The sequence below is a fragment of the Lampetra fluviatilis genome, chromosome 1, assembly GCF_964198595.1.
Source record: "Lampetra fluviatilis chromosome 1, kcLamFluv1.1, whole genome shotgun sequence".
NCBI lineage: Eukaryota > Metazoa > Chordata > Hyperoartia > Petromyzontiformes > Petromyzontidae > Lampetra > Lampetra fluviatilis.
Genome location: NC_136275.1, coordinates 34415096 through 34436063, shown reverse-complemented (window position 1 = coordinate 34436063; position 20968 = coordinate 34415096). Strand labels below are relative to the sequence as shown.

Below are 20968 nucleotides of genomic sequence, written 5' to 3'. Positions count from 1 at the left end.
GACGTGGCCAAGGCAAGCGAGAAGTCTGCAGGCAACGTGAATAGCCATGCTCGCTAGGATAGCAGCACCGACGGCCAGTCTGCTACTCGGTGAGACCGATACGTTTTCCCTTCAGTCTGCACTCAATCAGAATTTACGCATAGGGGCCTTGGTTTTTATAAAGGTGCCCATACATAAATCAAGTTTTGATGGATTGATTGACTCGTGATGGATTATTTGGGTGGTGTTCTTCACGGAGGCAACACACTTTTATTACACAGCCCCAACAGGGCTAACTACATAAACGTACAGGGGCCGTCCATAAATGACGTCACGCACCTAGGGGGGGGGGGGGGTCAGACATTTGTGACGATGTGTGACGAGGGGGGGGGGGGGTTGAGAAATGTGACGTCACGAAAAAATGCGCAACTTTAAATAAATATAGACAACACGTTCTACTTAATTGAATAGACTTTTTAATAAATGTTTTCTCCTACAACATCAGAGTGCAGCGCCGCATTAAATACGCACTACAATAGTTGAAAGCGATTTGAAATTTGAAGCATGTTTAATTTGTTTGGGGAGGGGGGGGACAGAGCTATGTGACGTCATATTTGAGGGGGGGGTCTGACTTTTTGTGACTCCGTGTGACGAGGGGGGGGGTCCAAAATCGCGTGACGTCATTTATGGACGACCCCACACACGCTAACTAGACCCCAACAGGGTAACTACATAACCGGGTCAGTCAGTAACCTCCTGACTGACCCACGATGCCGAGCGGAGACCGAATATGGGATAGATGTAGCGCCGAGGGTTGATTCCAGAGAACATCCCCGATCGGGACTCGGCCTTATTCGGCCGCAGCGTGGCCAGGCTCTGCCCTTGGCCACGCCCCCTTCCAGATCCTTCCCGAAGACTCTGGCCCCTACGTCACGTGTCCCGCTCTCCCCATTTTTGGCCCCTCTTGCCACCTCATCTGGTCACGTGCCCTCTCGGGGTCACCCAGACTGTCCTGTCCTCAACTCTCTCTCTCACTGTCAACCGGACTAAGCCCCCTAGGGCCCGCTTCCATGGCATGCCCACTCTGGTGCCCGAGAGAGGCCCAAGACGCACAGCTCCACTCTTGTGACGGTCGCTGGCGCTAAACGCCATAGTGACCCCATTTATGTCACTATATTTGTATTGTGGAAAGCTGCTGTTGATAGTGGTGGTGGTCCCGGTGGTAATCATGATGCTGATGGTAGAAGTGGTTAGCATTTAGTGGTATGATAACAATGATAGCGATGGTGATTGTGATGGAGATAATCATAACAACGATAATTATGATGGTGGTGATGCGGTGGTGATGATATAATTACGATGATTGTGGTGATCTGTAATGATAATGATGATGATGGCAGAAATTATCTCAGTTTGCAAAGTCATGATGATTGATGGTGGTGGTGAGATAGTGGTAGCAAAGATGACGGTGGCATGTGTTGGCGGAATTTACGATGATATGGAGTGGTGGGGGTCGTAATATTGATATTTTGATGATGGTGGTGGCGGTGATGACGATCACAATTAATTATGGTGATACTAATGAGGACCATCACCACTGCAGAGAGACTAGGGGTAGGGAATGATAAGAGGGATGAGTGGAGGCAAAATAGAAGCAGGGATGGGATCTAAGGGAAAGGAGGTGGGGTGGAGAGTTCGGATCGTGATGTGAGAGAGAAAGCAGTGAAGAGAGCCATTACCCCGTGGAAGGGTAATTGCCCAATTGCATTCATCATCTCAACAGCCACTACTACTACTACAACAGTACATGGTCAAGGATGCGAACGTGAATTTTATTCCACATGAACTCCATACGCTGCAGGGTCATTTGCCGCATTAACCATTTACTCCCGTCGCACATATCTGCAAGCAGCGAGCTTGCAGATATGTTACGCAGTGGACCTTCATGGCACACAATCCTCAAGCCAGACTGATGGCCCGATTGAGCGACGATTTCCCGCTCTATGACCTTTCACCGACGTCCAAAAAAAGGCCACCACTGCCATTTCCTGCGGATGAATCGTGTTAATCTTACCCGGATGTGGGATGACGAAAGGGCTGTACATGCACAGGTGTACGTTTGCGAGTGTACCTGCACCGCCTACACATTGGGTATTAATAAAAGGAGTTTTCCCATTTTTTTCTGGCAACAAAACTGAAACCTTTTTACGAAGATCCATGTCTGCATTAACCACAATACTTGCAGTCAAAATGCAAACAAATTGCATTTTGACTGCGAGTATTGATTGGCCGTATTGGGTGGTGGAGGGTTGCGAAACATTTATAAATAACGCGATTTAACCCAAAAACCCTTATTATGAATAAAGAAAGGTCCCGGCCGCACACCCTGTGGTTTTTTGTTGATTTATTTCCACAGGTTTCATGAGCATGATCTCCCAGGATCGGCGCAAACCTATCAATATCACACGTAAAAAATGTATCAATGAAAACACGATCATGTGAGCAAAGCAGGAAACCCAATCAATCAGCCCCACATGGGGTGGGATTTTTTTTACCAGAATGCACCATTAGCAGAAACCTTCGCGTACATAACGTCTGCTTTATAGACACACTTCATATTTATGGACTGTGGTTGTCTCGTAATTATACAGTTATATTCTCTGTTAAACATAGTATACAGTAAATATATACCACCCTGATATCGCTATCATACATATTTGAAGTCGAGAATTAAATGCTCCAAGAAACAATCTTAATAGTATTCACCCGGGGTGCTACCGATATTATTTTTTAGGTCAATAGTTCAAGGAAGGGAAGAAATACGTCCAAGCCTCAACCCTCATTTGGAAAAATTAACTCCTGTCAGCGCGAATTTCCTCTGCATTCAAACAAAAACACATCTTAAACTAAAATTATTCCAGCGGCAACAAAAAAAATCGACAAAAGAAAGAAACGTGGCTTGCCATGTGGAAATTTATAGCAGCCGAAGCATCTAAATCATCTAAACGCGCGTTTCTAAATGGTTACATTTGCGATTAAACGAAAAGAGAGAGACAAAAACCCGCTTCACCGCAAAACATCCATGGCAACCGAAACTATAGGCTTTAACGGCAAAGCAAGGCCACCCTTTGAAGCAAAAATAGACCTCCTCGCTCAGGGTTCTTCACGTGTTCTGAATACCAGAGGTGTGGACTCGAGTCATGTGACTTGGACTCGAGTCAGACTCGAGTCATGAATTTGATGACTTGCGACTCGACTTGGACTTGCATAACAATGACTTTGTCCCACCTCTGCTGAATACACACTCCGATTGAAGAGTTCCGAGGATGACAGCAAGCAGCGACATCAGCGCACTGGAGGCGATGGTCGATCAGAAGCCGCGACTGCAACCAAATGGCCGTGAATGTGCCCGATCAAGGAGCGATTTTGCCGGATTGTTGGGGGCAGTGTTTTTTTCTAAGGATGTATTTATTCAGCATGCATTGCTTTAATAAAAAGGTACAATTATTCGTGATGCAGTATACTTTTTGAAGGATGTTCTCTCTCTCTCTTCAGGATGTTACTTCTAGATTTGAAGTTTCACACGCCGGCTTAACTCAGCTTAACCCCGACTCCACACGGCGCCCCTACCCCCCCTACCTTGGCTCCTCCCCCCCCTCTTACCCTATATAATCGCGTATCTCTATTAGCTCTCTTCACTTGCTACAGTGATTTTGGTCGTAACAGTTCCACCTGAAGACGGAAGTTGCCTCCGAAACGTCGTGATTTAATTTAGTTGTTTTTCATTTTTATTTTATTTTCACCTACGTGACTTTACCGAAAAAACCAAAGAGGATGTTAGTTGTCAGTGTTACATTTCTGCAGGCTCCCTGAATGGGTACGTTTTAGATGCGGAGGCATCTGCCAGCTGTTCTCCGAATCGAGAACACGGCTTGGCAGGGTCGCGCCGCAATTTGTTTTCGTCTGCAGCGTCTTGAGAAGCTTTCGCATTTGCACGACCTGTAACTCAAGATTGCATGCGAATGGTACTCGTGTGGGTGACCAACGCCGAGGCTTGCCAGATGTTGCAGGAGTGCCTGGTGAGAGGTGTGGCGAGGAGATGGTGGTGCTGAGTGGTAACCCCTCCTGCTCGTGTTGTGCTGGATCTGTGGGGGTTTTTTCCTCTGGTTCTGGGTTTTTCGTCCCAAACTAAGCCAAGCTCTCATTCATTTTACAGTTACAGGTCAAACATCTTCATGAAGCAGGACCCTCCTGAAACGACTTTACCGAATCATGTATTCGCGTTGACATTGATTACAAAATACAGTTTTAGCAACGGCAAGACAAGTTGCATCAAAGTTAATGTGTGTTTTTTATCAACAACACAAGAGGCTATTGAAAACGCATGTCTTTAGAACAGTGTTTTTGTGTTTAGTTTGTTGTCCTTCCCCCGCACCTCCGATTATGTTGGACTATTTTTCTCTCCGTACGTAGCCAACCGTGCGAATCGCAGGTGGCGTTGGCTACTCACGGTGCGAACTAAGTTGAAGATGCACACAAAAAGTCGCCGTGGTGCCATGGTCAGCACTAAGGACATCACACTGCGCGACAGCTGAATCAGTGGGCAGGTTTTGTTTTTGTTTAAATTCCTCTGCCTATGTCCACCCATCGCAAGAATAAATGGGTACATGCCAGTTAGCCGATCGGTAGGTCACGCGTGGTGAGGTCAAGTTGTGTTGCAACCACCTCTTTCAAGACGCGTGGCGAGTGTGGAAGAGTAGGCCAAATAAATACCCCGCCTCTTGAGTGGCTCTAGAACTCCCTGTAGAGGAGGCCCTTTTCGCCAGCAGTGGCACGAGGCAGCAATTGGAGGGCTGTACTTTTATATTTTGCATGTTAAAGTCAAACTCTCTTCCTGCGCGAACGAGCGTTAAAACGATGTCCCACCTCCGATGACGGCTTTGTTCCAGTGGTGGAAATTCCACATTCACGTGGCAAGAGGCAGTGAGTCCATTCGACAGGAAGATCCTGATACATTTCCCACAGAAGAGTAATGTTAAACTTACCAAAAAATACGCGTGCTTACAGTTGCTAAAGCAACATGGCGTAGTGTTGCTGTTTTCATTTCAAGTGTATTTGCGTTGGGGTAGAATTACGCAGATGTATTTTTGCGTGCAAGTGGGGGTCTGGGATAAGGGAACTGAGAGAAGGTTGCGGGATCGTTGGCCTGGGTGCATCCTTGTCTTGTCCAAGCTTAATTCCCATCGCTTCCCGTGGGGCTTGTGAGCAAACAAAAATATATTGACATAAAGCTTCCGGGACTGCAGGAATTCATATTTGACCGGGTATCAAATGTTCAAAAAATGACACGCATGTCCCAGCGAATGCTGCTCTTGGCATGCAATCTCATCGGACCTCCTCGAGTCGTTCAGTAACTTGTGTTGGGTTGTGCGTCACTCCACCGCGTATCGCCCGATAATTCAAAGCAGCACAAGGGTGAGCAATGCCTCCAAACACAAAGCTACAAAAACAACTTCCCCCCTCCAACTCCATTCGAAGGCGAATTTGTATTGGCGAGAGGCCCGCACCTGACCCCGCAGTGCGGGCACAACAACAAGCTTGGTGACCACCGCCTCACTGCCATTTGCGAATCGCGAATGGACGTTTGGGAGAATTTCCATAAAGCACGCCACGTCACGTGGTTGGACTAGGCGAAGACGGGGATAGTGAAGATGGCACGCCACGCATGACGCCACGCATGACGCCACGCATGACGCCACGCATGACGCCACGCATGACGCCACGCATGACGCCACGCATGACGCCACGCATGACGCCACGCATGACGCCACGCATGACGCCACGCATGACGCCACGCATGACGCCACGCATGACGCCACGCATGACGCCACGCATGACGCCACGCATGACGCCACGCATGACGCCACGCATGACGCCACGCATGACGCCACGCATGACGCCACGCATGACGCCACGCATGACGCCACGCATGACGCCACGCATGACGCCACGCATGACGCCACGCATGACGCCACGCATGACGCCACGCATGACGCCACGCATGACGCCACGCATGACGCCACGCATGACGCCACGCATGACGCCACGCATGACGCCACGCATGACGCCACGCATGACGCCACGCATGACGCCACGCATGACGCCACGCATGACGCCACGCATGACGCCACGCATGACGCCACGCATGACGCCACGCATGACGCCACGCATGACGCCACGCATGACGCCACGCATGACGCCACGCATGACGCCACGCATGACGCCACGCATGACGCCACGCATGACGCCACGCATGACGCCACGCATGACGCCACGCATGACGCCACGCATGACGCCACGCATGACGCCACGCATGACGCCACGCATGACGCCACGCATGACGCCACGCATGACGCCACGCATGACGCCACGCATGACGCCACGCATGACGCCACGCATGACGCCACGCATGACGCCACGCATGACGCCACGCATGACGCCACGCATGACGCCACGCATGACGCCACGCATGACGCCACGCATGACGCCACGCATGACGCCACGCATGACGCCACGCATGACGCCACGCATGACGCCACGCATGACGCCACGCATGACGCCACGCATGACGCCACGCATGACGCCACGCATGACGCCACGCCAGGGCTTTCGGCTTTGGAGGCTTCATATTTTGAGGGGCTGCGCCCCCCCCCCCGCGCCCCCCCCCCCGCCCACCCCCAAAAATGTACTGTTTCATATCAGTTTAAAATATACAACAGTAGCACTATGACACATCCTATATGTAATTTGGTAATTAAATCCATGCCTCCACTATGTGCAACACTATCAGTTGGGTGCCGACAACACTCGTTTTGTTTATTTCACCTTTGAATCGGATTTCCAAGTTCGTGTATCACGTTCAAAAACAGAACTGCAATCTCGAAGGCAAATAGCGATGGAGTGTTTGGCATCGGGCGTGGATGTTCGTAATCCAGTCCAGGGAAGGAGTACAAAGGAGCCCCCCCCCTCACCCAAAACTCTATAATAGCCTCGGGCCCCCCATTAAACCTAATCCGGCCTAGATGTTAATTGTGAGCTGCAGCTGCATACATGCAATGAAAGACAATCCATCAATTTGCTCAATGGAGCGCCCCTCAACCCGTACGGGATCTGCGAGGCAATTACGCGCGCACACGCGCATTTGAAACCTGCAGCTGTGCAGATAATTCCATGCGGTGAGAAATTAAGCACAATAGTTCATCAGGCTCATGTGCGATTGAAATTGCCGCCTGGCGCGTCAATTACAGATTGGTTTCTTATTCCACGTAGCGTCTAATTCGGCAGGGAAGCGACATCGGGGAAAGTGATGAATGCAACAAATTATAATACTCTATTCTTCTTCGTGTGTCCGATGTTGCTTGTATAGCAACAACTATCGTATTACATTGAGGGGATTGAGCCAGATGATTTCGTCAGGAGTGTCAAGATGGGAGCACGGTGGCGAGATGTTAACTACCTCGCCTGGTATTCAGGAGGTCGTGGGTTCGATTCTGACCCTGACACCGGTATATTTGGAGTTTGCGTGTTTGTCTACCCGTGGTCGCGTGGATTTTTCTCTGGGTTTTCCCTCCGCAATTATAAACATGTTTTAAGAGTATTTAGCTCCGATAAATGTCCACATGATAAGCAACTTCGTTAAGCTATCATTTGTGGCCAGGTCGCTTCTGGAAAAAAGAGATATGTGGCTCAGTTGGCCTTAACTAGTGAAATAAAATTGGTTTAGTCTGTTATTGATCATGAGTGTTTTGTTTAGATCTATTGCCGGGTGAAGATCCATTCCCCACCTCTGTAAGTCATTGCGGTTGTTTGACCAGAGTGCATCGTGGCGATCAGGGCGGGTTTGTGACACGGCTCGCCGCTGCTGTAAGCTGTGGTTAGGCGTCCAGTGCAGGTCGCCGAGTTAGATAATAACAATAATGAATCCGTTTTTAAATCACGAAATTCGCCCAAGAATATCTCAGGTTTTTTTTTTACCAAAATCCTAAGTTACGGAGAACGTCTGTTGTAAAAGCAGCTGAGTTATAAGACGAGATTTAAAAAAGCGTTACAGACTCAAACTCCACAATGGACCGAGAACGAGAATGTCCATAAACGCGGAGCCAGGCTGCGAAAAGCTCCGCCTCCCATAGAACACAGGCTGCCCTTTAGAATAATGCATAGGCATTTCATAATGCATCGGTATTATTCCAAAGAACAGCCCCCATACTGTGAGCTGCAACACCTTGCAAGCCCTCGTGGTCACCCACCCAAATGATATCGAGAGCAAACTCAAAACATTCGTCAAGAACACTGCTTTAATATCAAATGTCATATATATAATGTGCATGTCCTATGAAGGAGGGTCATTGCCAGAAACGTCGCCTATTATTTCTAGATTTGAAGCTTTCGTGACTGCAAGCATTCATATTCTTAGGTTTTTTCGGTAAAGTCACGTAGGTAAAACATTAAAATTAATCAAAGTAAAATAAAATAAAAATCACGACGTTTCGGAGGCAACACAAGCTTCCGTCTTCAGATGGAACCGTCACAGCCACGACAGCTGTATCAAGTAAGCTGTCGTGGCTGTGACGGTTCCACCTGAAGACGGAAGCTTGTGTTGCCTCCGAAACGTAGTGATTTTTATTTTATTTTACTTTGATTAATTTTTATGTTTTACCTACGTGACTTTACCGAAAAAAACCTAAGAATATGTCGCCTATTATATTTGTTTATTTTAAGGCCACAGTGTTATTCATGGTGTTATTCATGTATGTGTCGAGTTTAGTTTTGTGTTAGTTCTGCTTGTACACCACTGTCAACGCAACAGCAGCATCAAATAAAAGTGATAACCAGGCTCAACTTTCTTTACTTGCCAAGCTCCAACGCGGTGGGGCAGATTGGTGGAGATTTAATCGGAGCTGACCCAAGTGGCCATCCCTGGGGGTACGTAGGGGCTGTACAGGGACACAATCCACAGATTCCATCGGACAGGTCTGTGCACGTTTTGTGTTGGGGTGGAGTTGACACACAGACAGACATACTCTCTCCTCTCGCCTATCCCACACTCTCCTCCCCACCCACCCTCCTCCCCACACACCCTCCTCCCCACACACCCAGGAGAGCCACAAGGAAAGTCATCGCTCCCACCGCCACACGGCCAAGAAAGTCTGGGAAAAAGAACGCGGTCGCAAGGAGGAACAGACTGCGCTCCGAACATCTGCGTGAGCGCGCGTGATATCCACCGAGTCTGTTTGTTTTCTCTTTCTAGCCTCCTCCCCTGGTGTTTGCGTTGGACGCACTTGCGAGCGGGCCTCACGATTTCCGTTCAACTCGCGCGCCGAGAGTGGAAACGTTGCGGAGAGCGGCGGGGGGGGGTGAACGTATTTCGTTGGGTCGCGTCGCTTGTTGTTTTATTTTGCCTCCAGGGGTGAGCAGTTTCCAGAAGAGGAATGTCGCTCTACAGCCTGCAACTGGAGCCCATCACGTGCTATGCATGGAACGGAGACCGCTCACGTACGTACACACACACAGACAAAGGTCCCCCGTGTAGAATCATAATATTTATTCATACTGGAAGAATCCGATGAGCTATAAAGCTCTTTACTCTTTGGTTCTTTCGGTAAAGTCACATAGGTATAAAATACAATAAATTAAATCACGACGTTTCGATTACAACACAAGCAATCATCATCAGGTGGGAAAACCAGAGCAAGAAAAAATGTTGCCATGGTTTTTCAGCAAAAAAAATGTTCTTGCTGTGGTTGCTTGTGTTGCAATCGAAACGTCGTGATTTAATTTATTTTATTTTTCACCTACGTGACATTACCGAAAGAACCAAAGAGTATGGATCCCTGCGGTCACGAAAACTTCGAATCTAGATTATAAAGCTCTTTTTCACAGACATCCAGTCGCGCCGGGTCAGAACGATACAACAACAAACAATACAAACACACGATATGAGTGGAAAGTATAAGAAAGGTAGACAAATAACTTTACAAAATATATAGAAATCAAACTAAACAATGTTGTTTTATCTTACCAGGTAAAGCCCACTGAGCTATTAGCTTCTTTTTCAGAAGCAACCTGGCCACAAACTGTAGCCCAGCGAAGTGGCTTATCACGTACAAATGTAAAGCAGTAAAATAATCTAAACGCACGTTTCTAAATGTGGAGGGAAAACCCTGAGGACGAGGACCAGAGAGACACACAAATCCCAAATATACAGCAGGCGTCAGGGTTGGGATCGAACTCCCGACCTCCTGCATACCAGGCAAGGAAGATAACATCACAATGTTGGGGCAAGTGCTGTCAGCGAGCACCGATGAAGGCCAACACGGCACACGAGGAGGTGGGTTGGTCACAACCACCTGTGTCTCTCTCGTTCTTGTGTTTCACCCATCGCACCAGACACGCGTGTTCAGGTTGAGTCGATCTAGGGGAGGCCGAGGAGCGATTCAAATTTTCGCCACTTTAACTGTGAGCGGAGTGGTCGAACTCGGTTCGCCGGATGCGTAGCGCAGTGCACGAACCACTGCGCCACTGCTCTACAAACATCGAGCCATGCAGAGTGTTGAGACGTCAGGTGGCGATTGTTTGCGAGCAGCCTTATGGGAGGCCCACGACCTGTTCAAATGTCCGTTGCTGATATTGACCGTGAACGCCACTCAAACTCCCGTCACCACGTTCATAACGCAGCGCGCCAACGACGACACGAACTACTCTCGCAAGACAAATATTCACCTATGGGACCGTCCCTAAATGACGTCACGCACCTAGGGGGGGGGGGTGTCAGACATTTGTGACGATGTGTTACGACGGGGGGGGGGGGGGGGGTGAGAAATGTGACGTCACATCGAAATGCGCAACTTTAGATAAATATAGACAACACGTTCTACTTAATTCAATCGACTTTTTAATAAATGTTTTCTCCTACAACATCAGAGTGCAGCGCCACATTAAATACGCACTACAATAGTTTAAAGCGATTTGACATTTTAGGCATGTTTTTTTTTGGGGGGGGGGGGGCAGAGCTTTGTGACGTCATATTTGAGGGGGGATCTGACTTTTTGTGACGCCGTGTGACTAGGGGGGGGGGGGTCAAAATTCGTCCAAAATCGCGTGACGTCATTTATGGACGGCCCCTATAGTATGACCAGACTGTTGGGGCAAGTGCTGTTGGCGAGCACCTAAGAAAGGACAACCACCACTACCACCTCCATCATCATCATCGTGTCTTCTCACATCATCATCATCGTACATCTTGATACTGGCGAAAGGCCTCCAAATCCATCATCATTGCACTGCGGCTGTTGTCATCATTGCTGCCGTCCCCGGTTAACCCCCCGACCCACCCACCTGTCCCCCCAACTGCCCCCCACCCGGCCCCCCTCACACAGAGGTGGCGTTGAGTCCCAACAGCGAGAGTGTGCACATCTACCAGCGCAGCGGCGGCACGGGCTGGATCAAGGTGGACGAGCTCACAGAGCACAGCGGCCGCGTCACGGGTACCGCTCGCATGATGCACTCCGCGGGAGGGGGGGGGCAGCTTCGCTGAGGCTCAACAAAGTCGGCTCTGACCAATCTTCGTCTAATAATTAATTAGTTAAAGTAATAACTCTCCCTCTCTCTAAAAATCTCTTGCCACGGCAGCTTTCTCGACGACTTCGGCATTTTCTTGCTGTGGTTGTCCCACCTGATGAAGATCGCTTGTGTTGCGATCGAAACGTCGTGATTTGTTTTGATTTTATTTCTAGCTACGTGACTTTACCGAAAGAACCAAAGAGTATAAAGTAATGACTTCTTGCAATAGATGGCGCTAGCATTTCATGGTCACAGAATATTAGCGGGTTAACTCCGGCTAATCGCTGCGGTGGATCGCTTAGCCCCTTTGAGGCTATCAGAATGCGTCGTATTGGCCTGACGCTGCTTCGGAATGACAACACAACACGGCAAAAACGCCAATAGCACTGCCCGCAAAGGAAACGTGCAGTAGTAGCTGAGCGACCGCGTCGAGCAAGTGAACCCTTCTGCATTCCACATCGTTCAGATGAGGCCAATTCAGTTGTTAACGCTTCGGGACCCTGCTTAACAACGCGAATTGCAATCAACTCTGCCTCGTCCGTTCCTTCGTCGGTCTCAAAACGGGGGGGGGGGGGCGCAATGGCGATTGCCCATAAAGATGATCGAACGTGAACGAAAGATTGCCATTAATTTAAAGTCTTGCCACATACAACACCAGCAGGATTCCTCAGAGAGTCACGCAAAAGCTTGGACGCACCAACCTGTGCTAAAAGAACGACACGCCCACCAGTGCTAAAAGAACGACACGCCCACCAGTGCTAAAAGAACGACACGCCCACCAGTGCTAAAAGAACGACACACCCACCAGTGCTAAAAGAACGACACACCCACCAGTGCTAAAAGAACGACACGCCCACCTGCGCCAAAAGGGGGTCAACGAGGCGTCCTGACCCTGCCGGACGAGGCGCGCCCCCCCTGGCGGTGCCGCTCTCCGATGGCCCCACGGTCGTGACGCGTCCTGCGGTTATTACCGATTGCGCACTTTTCAAGATGCTGCTGCTGTTGTGATGATAATGGTCAGCACACGTGACTCGCAATCCCAGAAGTCACCGGTTCAATCTCGGGTCGCAGCAGTTGAAACAAGAGGCGCAAGTTTCTTAAGTGTCTCTGCACCTGTCCACGCAGCAGTATAAATGGGCACAACCACAGTCGACGGGGCAGGTTGCATGCGGTGAGATAAAGTGTGGGGTTACCCCTAATTCTTCCCAAGACGTCTGGCCAGCGTGAATTAGTTGGCAATTTTATTTTTATTTAATGATGAGGGGCTCTCTTTAGTGGAGGAACTCCCCTTTTGTGGAGCCCGCGTCACTAACAAGAGTTCCCACGACGGATTCGTCCGCAGGGATCGACTGGGCACCGGGCACGGACCGCATTGTGACCTGCGGCTCCGACCGCAACGCGTACGTGTGGACGAGGCGCGGGGCGCAGCAGCAGCAGGGCTCTGCGTCCGCAGCAGGGGTCACCAGCGGCTGGGGACCCACACTCGTGCTGCTGCGTTTTAACCGCGCCGCGACGTGCGTGCGTTGGTCACCCCGAGAGGACAAGTTTGCCGTGGGAAGCGGAGCTCGGCTCGTGTCCGTGTGCTACTTCGAGAAGGAAAACAATTGGTGCGGATTCAATCTCCTTCCCCCCGTCTTCTCTTGTGCTTTACCCCCCCACCCCTGCCAATATCATCGGACATGAACTTCTGGATTCAAGCCCAGTATCGGATGCCTTCCTGTGTGGAGTCTGCATTGTTTGTTCTCACCCTGTTCTTCATTGGCTTTATCGGTTCCTTCCTATCGATAACGGAAAAAAGATGATTTGACTGGCATTGGACAAACATCGCATTGCTGAAAAATTATCTGCAAATTACTCATTTAGGATTACACATCGCAGCATCGCCCCCTTTTGGGTAAAACTTGGCAGTGCATTATTGTAACAGAGTTGAGACTCACTGAGGCTTCCCTGGGTAAACAAGCAACATTATTAATCAACAGCAGCCATGGTCAATCCACTGTTGGATGAAGGCCTCCCTAAGTCACCGCCACCTGTTATGATCCTGCGATGCTACAATCCACCCAAGCACCCACACACGAACTGATTTCATCGCTCCATCTCCTCGGTATACGTCCCTCTCGGACGCGTTCAATTCCTTGGCCTACGCTCCATCATCCCTTACATCTACAGGTGTGTCCTACGCAAACACACTCACTGATGATCTCAGTAACCTACGTGTGTCCTCTAATCCGTGTTTTCCTCTCTGTCTCTCTCACTGAAATTCCATACTCTTTTGTTCTTTCGGTAAAGTCACGTAGGTATAAAATAAAATAAATCGTGATTTATTTTATTTTACCTACGTGACTTTACCGAAAGAACCAAAGAGTATGGATTCCTCCAGTCACGAAAGCTTCGAATCAAGATTGAAATTCCATGCAATGCAGTGAGGCGCTTCCCTGGTTTAATTGAAGAACCCTGAACTTGGTAATGTTGTGCATGAAGAGCATGTAGCTATCACGAAGTAAGCCTTGGACTAAACCACCTGGGATGTACCCAATTTCATCAGATCTCGGAAGCTAAGCAGGCAGAGCCTGGATAGTGTTTGGAAAGACGACCACAATGAACAATCCACAGGCGTTGCAGACCACAGTGAGGTCACATTGTCCGCATTTAGTATGTTGAATCTGAGGTGCAGAGGGCGATACAGCAAATTCCATTGTTGTGCTATACTATGCTCTCACGTCCAATGTCCCGTGCCTTCGCATTTACCAGCGTAGTGAAGTATGGTCAAATAGCCCCCACGCGCCGCGCGGCGAGGCCCCCCCCATCCAGCAGTAGATAGTACACGTGCGTGTACACGCTGGTACGTGGCACGTGCATTCACACAAACAATCGTAACCGCCAAGTATTCGTTTTCGTGTCCGCTGGTAAAGCGTCTGCCGAGTGCGAGAGACGGGCACGAGGTCGGCACGCACCGCGTGTCCGCCTCTCCGTCTCCGCCTCTCCGTGTTCGGCTCACGACGCCTCTGCTCCACGCGAGTTCCAGCGGCACCGATCCGCATCTCGCTCGAGACACGACCAACACCGGACAGCGACGCGCATGCAACGTGATCTTATTATTATGATTCGTCTTCCTGGCATTTACCCCACTCGCGTGGAGTCAGGCCTCCTGTTCTCATGTTCCTCCGCTCGCTCTTATCCGCAGCCACCGTCTCCACGTCCACTTCAGAGTCCTTCACATCCCGGTTCACCACGTGAACCACCGCTCTCTCGGCCCTACCTCTCGATTTTCACTCCTGGTTTTTCCACGTTCGTCTCATTTCTAGTTCATCACTTTGCACGCATTCATAAGTGCTCGTTAACACCACTTTCCCTAACAGTCTATGGAGGCTATGTGGGCGATATATGTCTGTGCACGCGTGTGTGTGTGTGTCCCACTCACACAACGAGCGGAGCACCTGGTGGCTGAAACAACAAGTTGGCACAGTAGAGGGCACAGGTGGTGCATCGGCCAGTCATCTCAGTCATTCGACCCTGCCAACGGGCATTCGACACTTCACGTGGCCTCAACGTGCACCTAGCCTGGCACTAGTGCCACTTAGTAGCGAATGGCGGTTGTTGTTGTTGTCCTAGGTGGGTAAGCAAGCACATCAAGAAGCCCATCAGCTCCACCGTGCTGAGCCTGGACTGGCATCCCAACAACGTCCTCCTTGCCGCCGGATCCTGTGACTTCAAGTGCAGGTGGGCCGAGTGTGACAGCAGCCCAGCAGCGGCGATTCTCTCTCTCTCTCTCTCGACTCTCTCTCGACCTGACAGACCTGGTCTTCACCTGAGGACGGCTGCTTGCGTTGTGGCCGAAACGTCGTGAGAATTATTTTATTATGTTTTATTTGTATTATTTTATTACTTCCCTTCTACGTGACTTTACCGAAAGAACCAAGAAGATACTTCCCGCTATTCGTCACGTGCCACGTCCCAGCCTGCTAGAATATTATTAATCACAGTTGCTGGAATGCAGACCCAAAAAACATGCTAAGCGCCCGTCAACTTACAACACTATTTAAATGTAAACAGACAGAGTTAATATGGGTTATGACAGCTTGGGAAATTAAAACGATGGGAGGGAATTCGAACGTTGAGCAGTGCGAGGGAAGAACAGATGGTGAGTGTGTTGTTGTTGTTGTTGTGACCTTGAGTGTGGTTAGTTGAACACAGTGTGCAAATGTAGATTAGATAAAACAGTCAGTCTGGTAGATCATTGCCTTTCCAGGACACATTACTCAAAGTGTCATCACTGTTGGGCACAGGCACTGGAGTAGCTACCAAGTGGTGTGTGTGTGTGGTTGGTTAGCGCGCTGCGCTACGAACCTGGCGACCCGGGTTCGATTCCCGCTCACGGCCATCACCAGTGACGATTATCTGAACCGGTCCTGGGCCTCCTCTAGGTCGATTCGGCCTCAAATGAGTACCTGGTGCGATGTGTAAACATCGCCACTAGGGAGACAAAGGTGGCCGAGCGTGGTGTTGGCCACCCACCCCCTCGTGTGCCGTGCCGTCCGTTATAGGTGATCGCTAACAGCACTTGCCCCTACAGTTTGTTAAGGCTATACGGGGGATCTTTGTTTTTGTTTTAACTGCACCGTGGTCAACGGACCAGACAGGCCCAGTTCCAGGCCTATGCTGAGCAGCGATATTGGATATGCCTCTTCTTGTACGGGGCCCATGCTAACGACATGAAGCCACTGAGCTATGCGCTTTGCACTCTGACATGAGACCATGCGCTCTGCCACATTAGCCAAAAGCCGAGACACCAGATGACCTGGATATCACCCGATCTCATGAGATGTTGGAAGCTAAGCAGGTTTAATCCTGCATCGTGCTGGGATGGGCCTCCACCGTGTGTGTAACAGGTTAGTGTGGGCTACTGCTGGACCACGTGGTGGGCAGCAGAGGGCAATGATTCTATGCTCCTCGTTTGACCAACCCGCAGTGACCAGCGCGGTGAAGCATGGTCAAATAGTCCACCCACGACCCACAATGCACACTGCTAATTTCGTACTCTCCGAAGACAAGGGAATATTGGAACACATTACGCAATCAATAAAGAAGTTGATTATGCGTTGCCGTGAAGCAATATGGGTAAAAGCAAATACAACCCAAAGGTCAGTGTCTCTACATATAAAAATTATATCACTTGTACCGTAGTCCATGGGCCAATTGGCATTCCAGACCAGCATTAGCAGCAGCATTTGCCTAAGAAAACTAATTCTGGACGAGATTCTACTCTCCGGTTCTCAACAGAAGTCAGGCGTAATTAAATGAAGAGCAAATGCTGCCGGATTGCCATATGATATTGGCAAAAGAACTCCATCTAAAACTAAATGAAACGAGCAGATTTTTTTTCTTCCGAATCACGTAATCAACTGAGTATTTCCAGAGCCCGCAATGCACGTGCTGGACACGAGACGGTCGTGCTTTGTAAAGACGTCACTAAGTGGATCCTTAGAGAGCGGCGCACGCGGCTCCAGAGCTGCAGGTTATTGACGCCCCCCCTCCCCCACCTGATCTTAACGATGCTGAATGTAGAAGAACCCCACTTTCTCGACGCGGACGCTCAGCTATAACTACACGTTTTTTTATATTCTTTGGTTCTTTCGGTAAAGTCATGTAGATAAAAAATGAAAATAATAATAAAGTTTTTTTTTTAACTCACGACGTTTCGATCGCAACACAAGCAGTCGTCATCAGGCGGCCGCTTGTGTTGCGATCGAAACGTCGTGAGTTTTTAGTTTACATTTTTTATTTTTTGACTTTATTTTTATAAAAAAAAATATTTTAATTTTAAATTATTCTATTTAATTTAATTTTTTATTTATACTATTTTAAATTTATTTTCTTTCAACGTGACTTTACCGAAAGAACCCAAAGAATATGAATTCCTGCAGTCGCGAAAGTTTTAAGTCTAAACTACACGTTTCCTTTGCGGGCAGTGCTATTGGCGGTTGTGCCGTGTTGTGTTGTTGTCACCCCGAAGCAGCGTCTGGCCAATCCGCCGGACACCGCGACGCATTCCGATAGCCTCAAAGGGGCTCCGCGATCCACCGCCACGATTATCCGGATTTAACCCGCTAATATTCTGCGACCATGAAGTGCTAGCGCCATCTATTGCTAGAAGTTATTACTTTCATTAATAACATTCTTAGACGAGGATTGTAAGCTCATGGTCCACCCTAAAACGCATCGGCACAAACCACAACATGCACGGATACACAAATGGAAAGTTAAAAACTCTCCAGTGTGCGATTGTGGTTCCGACCACCTCATTGTGAAATTTACTTGTTAATTTATCTACCCCCCCCCTCTCTCTCTCGGCCCCCCTCTCTCTCTATTTAAGGCCTCGACACAGAAGCGTTGTTTCTCTGTGTGCCTATGTGTGTGTCTCTCTCTGTGTGTCTCTGTGTTGTCTCTCTCTGCTTGTGTGTCTGTCTACGTGTCTCCGTGTCTGTGTTTTGTCTCTCTCTCAAATTTAGCAATCTTTGGAAGAACGTAATTAACCAGGTAGGGTGTTCACTGTTATGTCAGCCGACTCTCTTTGTTGCATTGCATTATATTTCTAAGTTTACTAGATTATTTTCTCTTTCATTTGTACCTGATGATGAAACGTCGTATGCTATTATTTAATTTATTTTTCTTTCTACGTGACTTTACCGAAAGAACCAAAGAGAAATTCGACTCGTTGCCCTGCGTCTGCATCGGCCATACGAGAGAAGAAGATTTACCATAGGCCGTAACCAAACTGTCGTTACGTGCTAATGTCGCCGGCGTTTGTTCTGCTTTGTCCTGAGATGCACGACCAACATCTTTTGCTACCCACCCGTGGGTTGCAATTCACGTATCGGGCACCGCTGGTCTAAAAACAACGGTGGCTCTCTCTCTCTCTCTGTGCGTGTGTGGTCCTCCTTCAACTGAGCTCCCACTCGACGCTGTGCCGTGCGCGCGCGCTCACAGGGTGTTCTCGGCGTACATGAAAGAGGTGGACGAAAAGCCCGCGCCCACTCCGTGGGGGTCCCGAATGCCGTTCGGGGAGCTCATGGCAGAGCTCACGGGCTCGCACTCGGCGGGGGGCTGGGTCCACGGCCTGTGCTTCTCCCAGGACGGCAACCGTCTCGCCTGGGTTTCCCACGACAGCACTGTGTGCCTGGCGGACCCGCGCCTCGACAAGGAAGCGCCGTGAGGACACGGGGGGGGGGGGGGGGGGCTGACTCATAGAACCATTGGTGCTATTTGACTGCCCTCTGCTGCCCACCACTTTAGCGCGCAGCCTACAACACCTGCTTTATATTCAAGCACCATCCAGGCTCAACCCAGCTTTGCTTCCGAGAATCTGACGCATTCCTGGTGCGACACGATCAACTGCAATTGATATATGAACCTGTCCTGGATCTCACCTAGGTCAATTTATCCTTAACTTTGTATCCAGTGAAATGCGTCTTCAGCACAAAGCGCACAGATGAAACCGGACATGGCGTTGTCCATGCCACTCTGTCACGTGCCATGGTGACTGGAATAGGTGCTCGCTAACATAAGAGCTTTCATGTCTTGGCAGGGTGGGCGTGCTGAAGACGGACTTCCTTCCACTCCTCGCCATCACTTTCATCTCGGACAACAGTCTGGTGGCTGCGGTGAGTCACAGGCCAACGCCAGACACATTTCTCAGACATTACTCGGTCTAATATCAAAACTGTGCAGTTATTGCTGCCATAGAGTTCAACACAATATCAGCAGATGTCGGCACAAATGAATTCCTGCCATCCGAACACAGATGTCAATTCCCAGACTGCTCGAGTCAAATATTTTTGATCTTTGCCCCCCAACTAAGATTGACAGCGTCTATGCATCACCTCCGTCCATCGGTCTGTAAACACGGGGTCACGATCACCCGAGTAAAGGTGATCCAATATGAACGAAACTTCAGTAGAACGTCGTGGTGCTATCTGCGACTTACCACGAAGAAAACGGACCGCGTTGAATTACATCTCGATTTTATTGCAAAGTTTTTTTTTTCTACAGCGCGTAGTACTGTAAAAGTCAATATCTTAGCTGGAATATTCGTTGTCATCTGCGCTCCATCGACGCAGGAGGAACAGCTGAAATACGCGAGCTCTCTTGAAGCCCTCTCGCCGCGGCTGACAGACCTCGGCGTTGAGCCCCTGACCATAATTTCGCCACGCTCAAGGATCGAGTAGACTCAGGCACAGGCCGTTCGCAGTGGTGCACCACTCGAAGCGTTACGCGATCCACGCGTGGTGCGTGACTTTTCTCCCTTTTGGGCACGACTTGACCCCTGCCTCCCGAAGGGTCACGACTGCTACCCGGTGCTGCTCACGAGCGAGGCGAGCGGCGCTCTGCGCGTGGCTGGCAAGCTGGACCGCGGCCGCCAGGGGGCGATGAAGAATCTATCTGCCAGAGACAAGTTCCGTAACATGGACAAGAAGGCGAGCGCAGAGGAGGGCGACAGCGCTTTGGACTCCCTGCACCAGAACAGCATCACGTACGTGTGTGTGTGTGTACGGCGTGTGTGTGTGTGCGGCGTGTGTGTGTGCGGCGTGTGTGTGTGTGCGGCGTGTGTGTGTGCGGCGTGTGTGTGTGCGGCGTGTGTGTGACGTGTGTGTGTGTTTGCGGCGTGTGTGTGTGTGTGTGCGGCGTGTGTGTGCGGCGTGTGTGTGCGGTGTGTGTGTGTGCGGCGTGTGTGTGTGCGACGTGTGTGTGTGTGTGCGGCGTGTGTGTGTGTGCGGCGTGTGTGTGTGCGGCGTGTGTGTGCGGCGTGTGTGTGTGCGTGTGCGGCGTGTGTGTGTGTGTGTGTGCGACGTGTGTGTGTGTGTGTGTGCGGCGTGTGTGTGTGTGTGTGTGCGACGTGTGTGTGTGTGTGTGCGGCGTGTGTGTGTGCGGCGTGTGTGTGTGCGGCGTGTGTGTGTGCGGCGTGTGTGTGTGCGGCGTGTGTGTGTGCGGCGTGTGTGTGCGGCGTGTGTGTGCTGCGTGTGTGTGTGTGCGCACGTTAGTGTGCACCTAATCTGGTGCACACTCGGGGGCGGTGGTGCAGCGGTTAGCACTACGCTGCGCTACGAACCCGGCGACCCGAGTTCGATTCCCGCTCGCGGCCAACACCGGTGACGATTATCTGAACCGGTCCGGGGTCTCCCCTAGGTTGACTTAGCCTCAAATGAATACCGAGTTGCGGTGTGTTAACTTCGGCACTAGGGAGACAAAGGCGGCCGGGGGTGGTATTGGCCACTCACCCATTCGTGTGCCGCCAGTATAAAGTTATTATATTTGTTGCCTGTTGTGTGTCAATGCCTAGGGCGTGTTTGTGTCTGTATGCATGTGTCAGTTG

General features: G+C 50.0%; 1 protein-coding gene across 1 annotated transcript in view; it reads left to right on the top strand.

Moving 5' to 3' along the window:
- Positions 1 to 20968, top strand: part of LOC144941615 (actin-related protein 2/3 complex subunit 1A-like) — a 42327-nt gene that overhangs the window by 8647 nt on the left and 12712 nt on the right. The window contains exons 2-9 of the mRNA XM_078867977.1: positions 9136 to 9239; positions 9444 to 9531; positions 11415 to 11522; positions 12941 to 13205; positions 15211 to 15318; positions 18586 to 18807; positions 19184 to 19259; positions 19935 to 20128. Coding sequence (XP_078724103.1) covers positions 9468 to 9531; positions 11415 to 11522; positions 12941 to 13205; positions 15211 to 15318; positions 18586 to 18807; positions 19184 to 19259; positions 19935 to 20128 — 1037 coding nt within the window. The 5' untranslated portion in view covers positions 9136 to 9239; positions 9444 to 9467. The remainder of the gene's footprint in view (positions 1 to 9135; positions 9240 to 9443; positions 9532 to 11414; positions 11523 to 12940; positions 13206 to 15210; positions 15319 to 18585; positions 18808 to 19183; positions 19260 to 19934; positions 20129 to 20968) is intronic.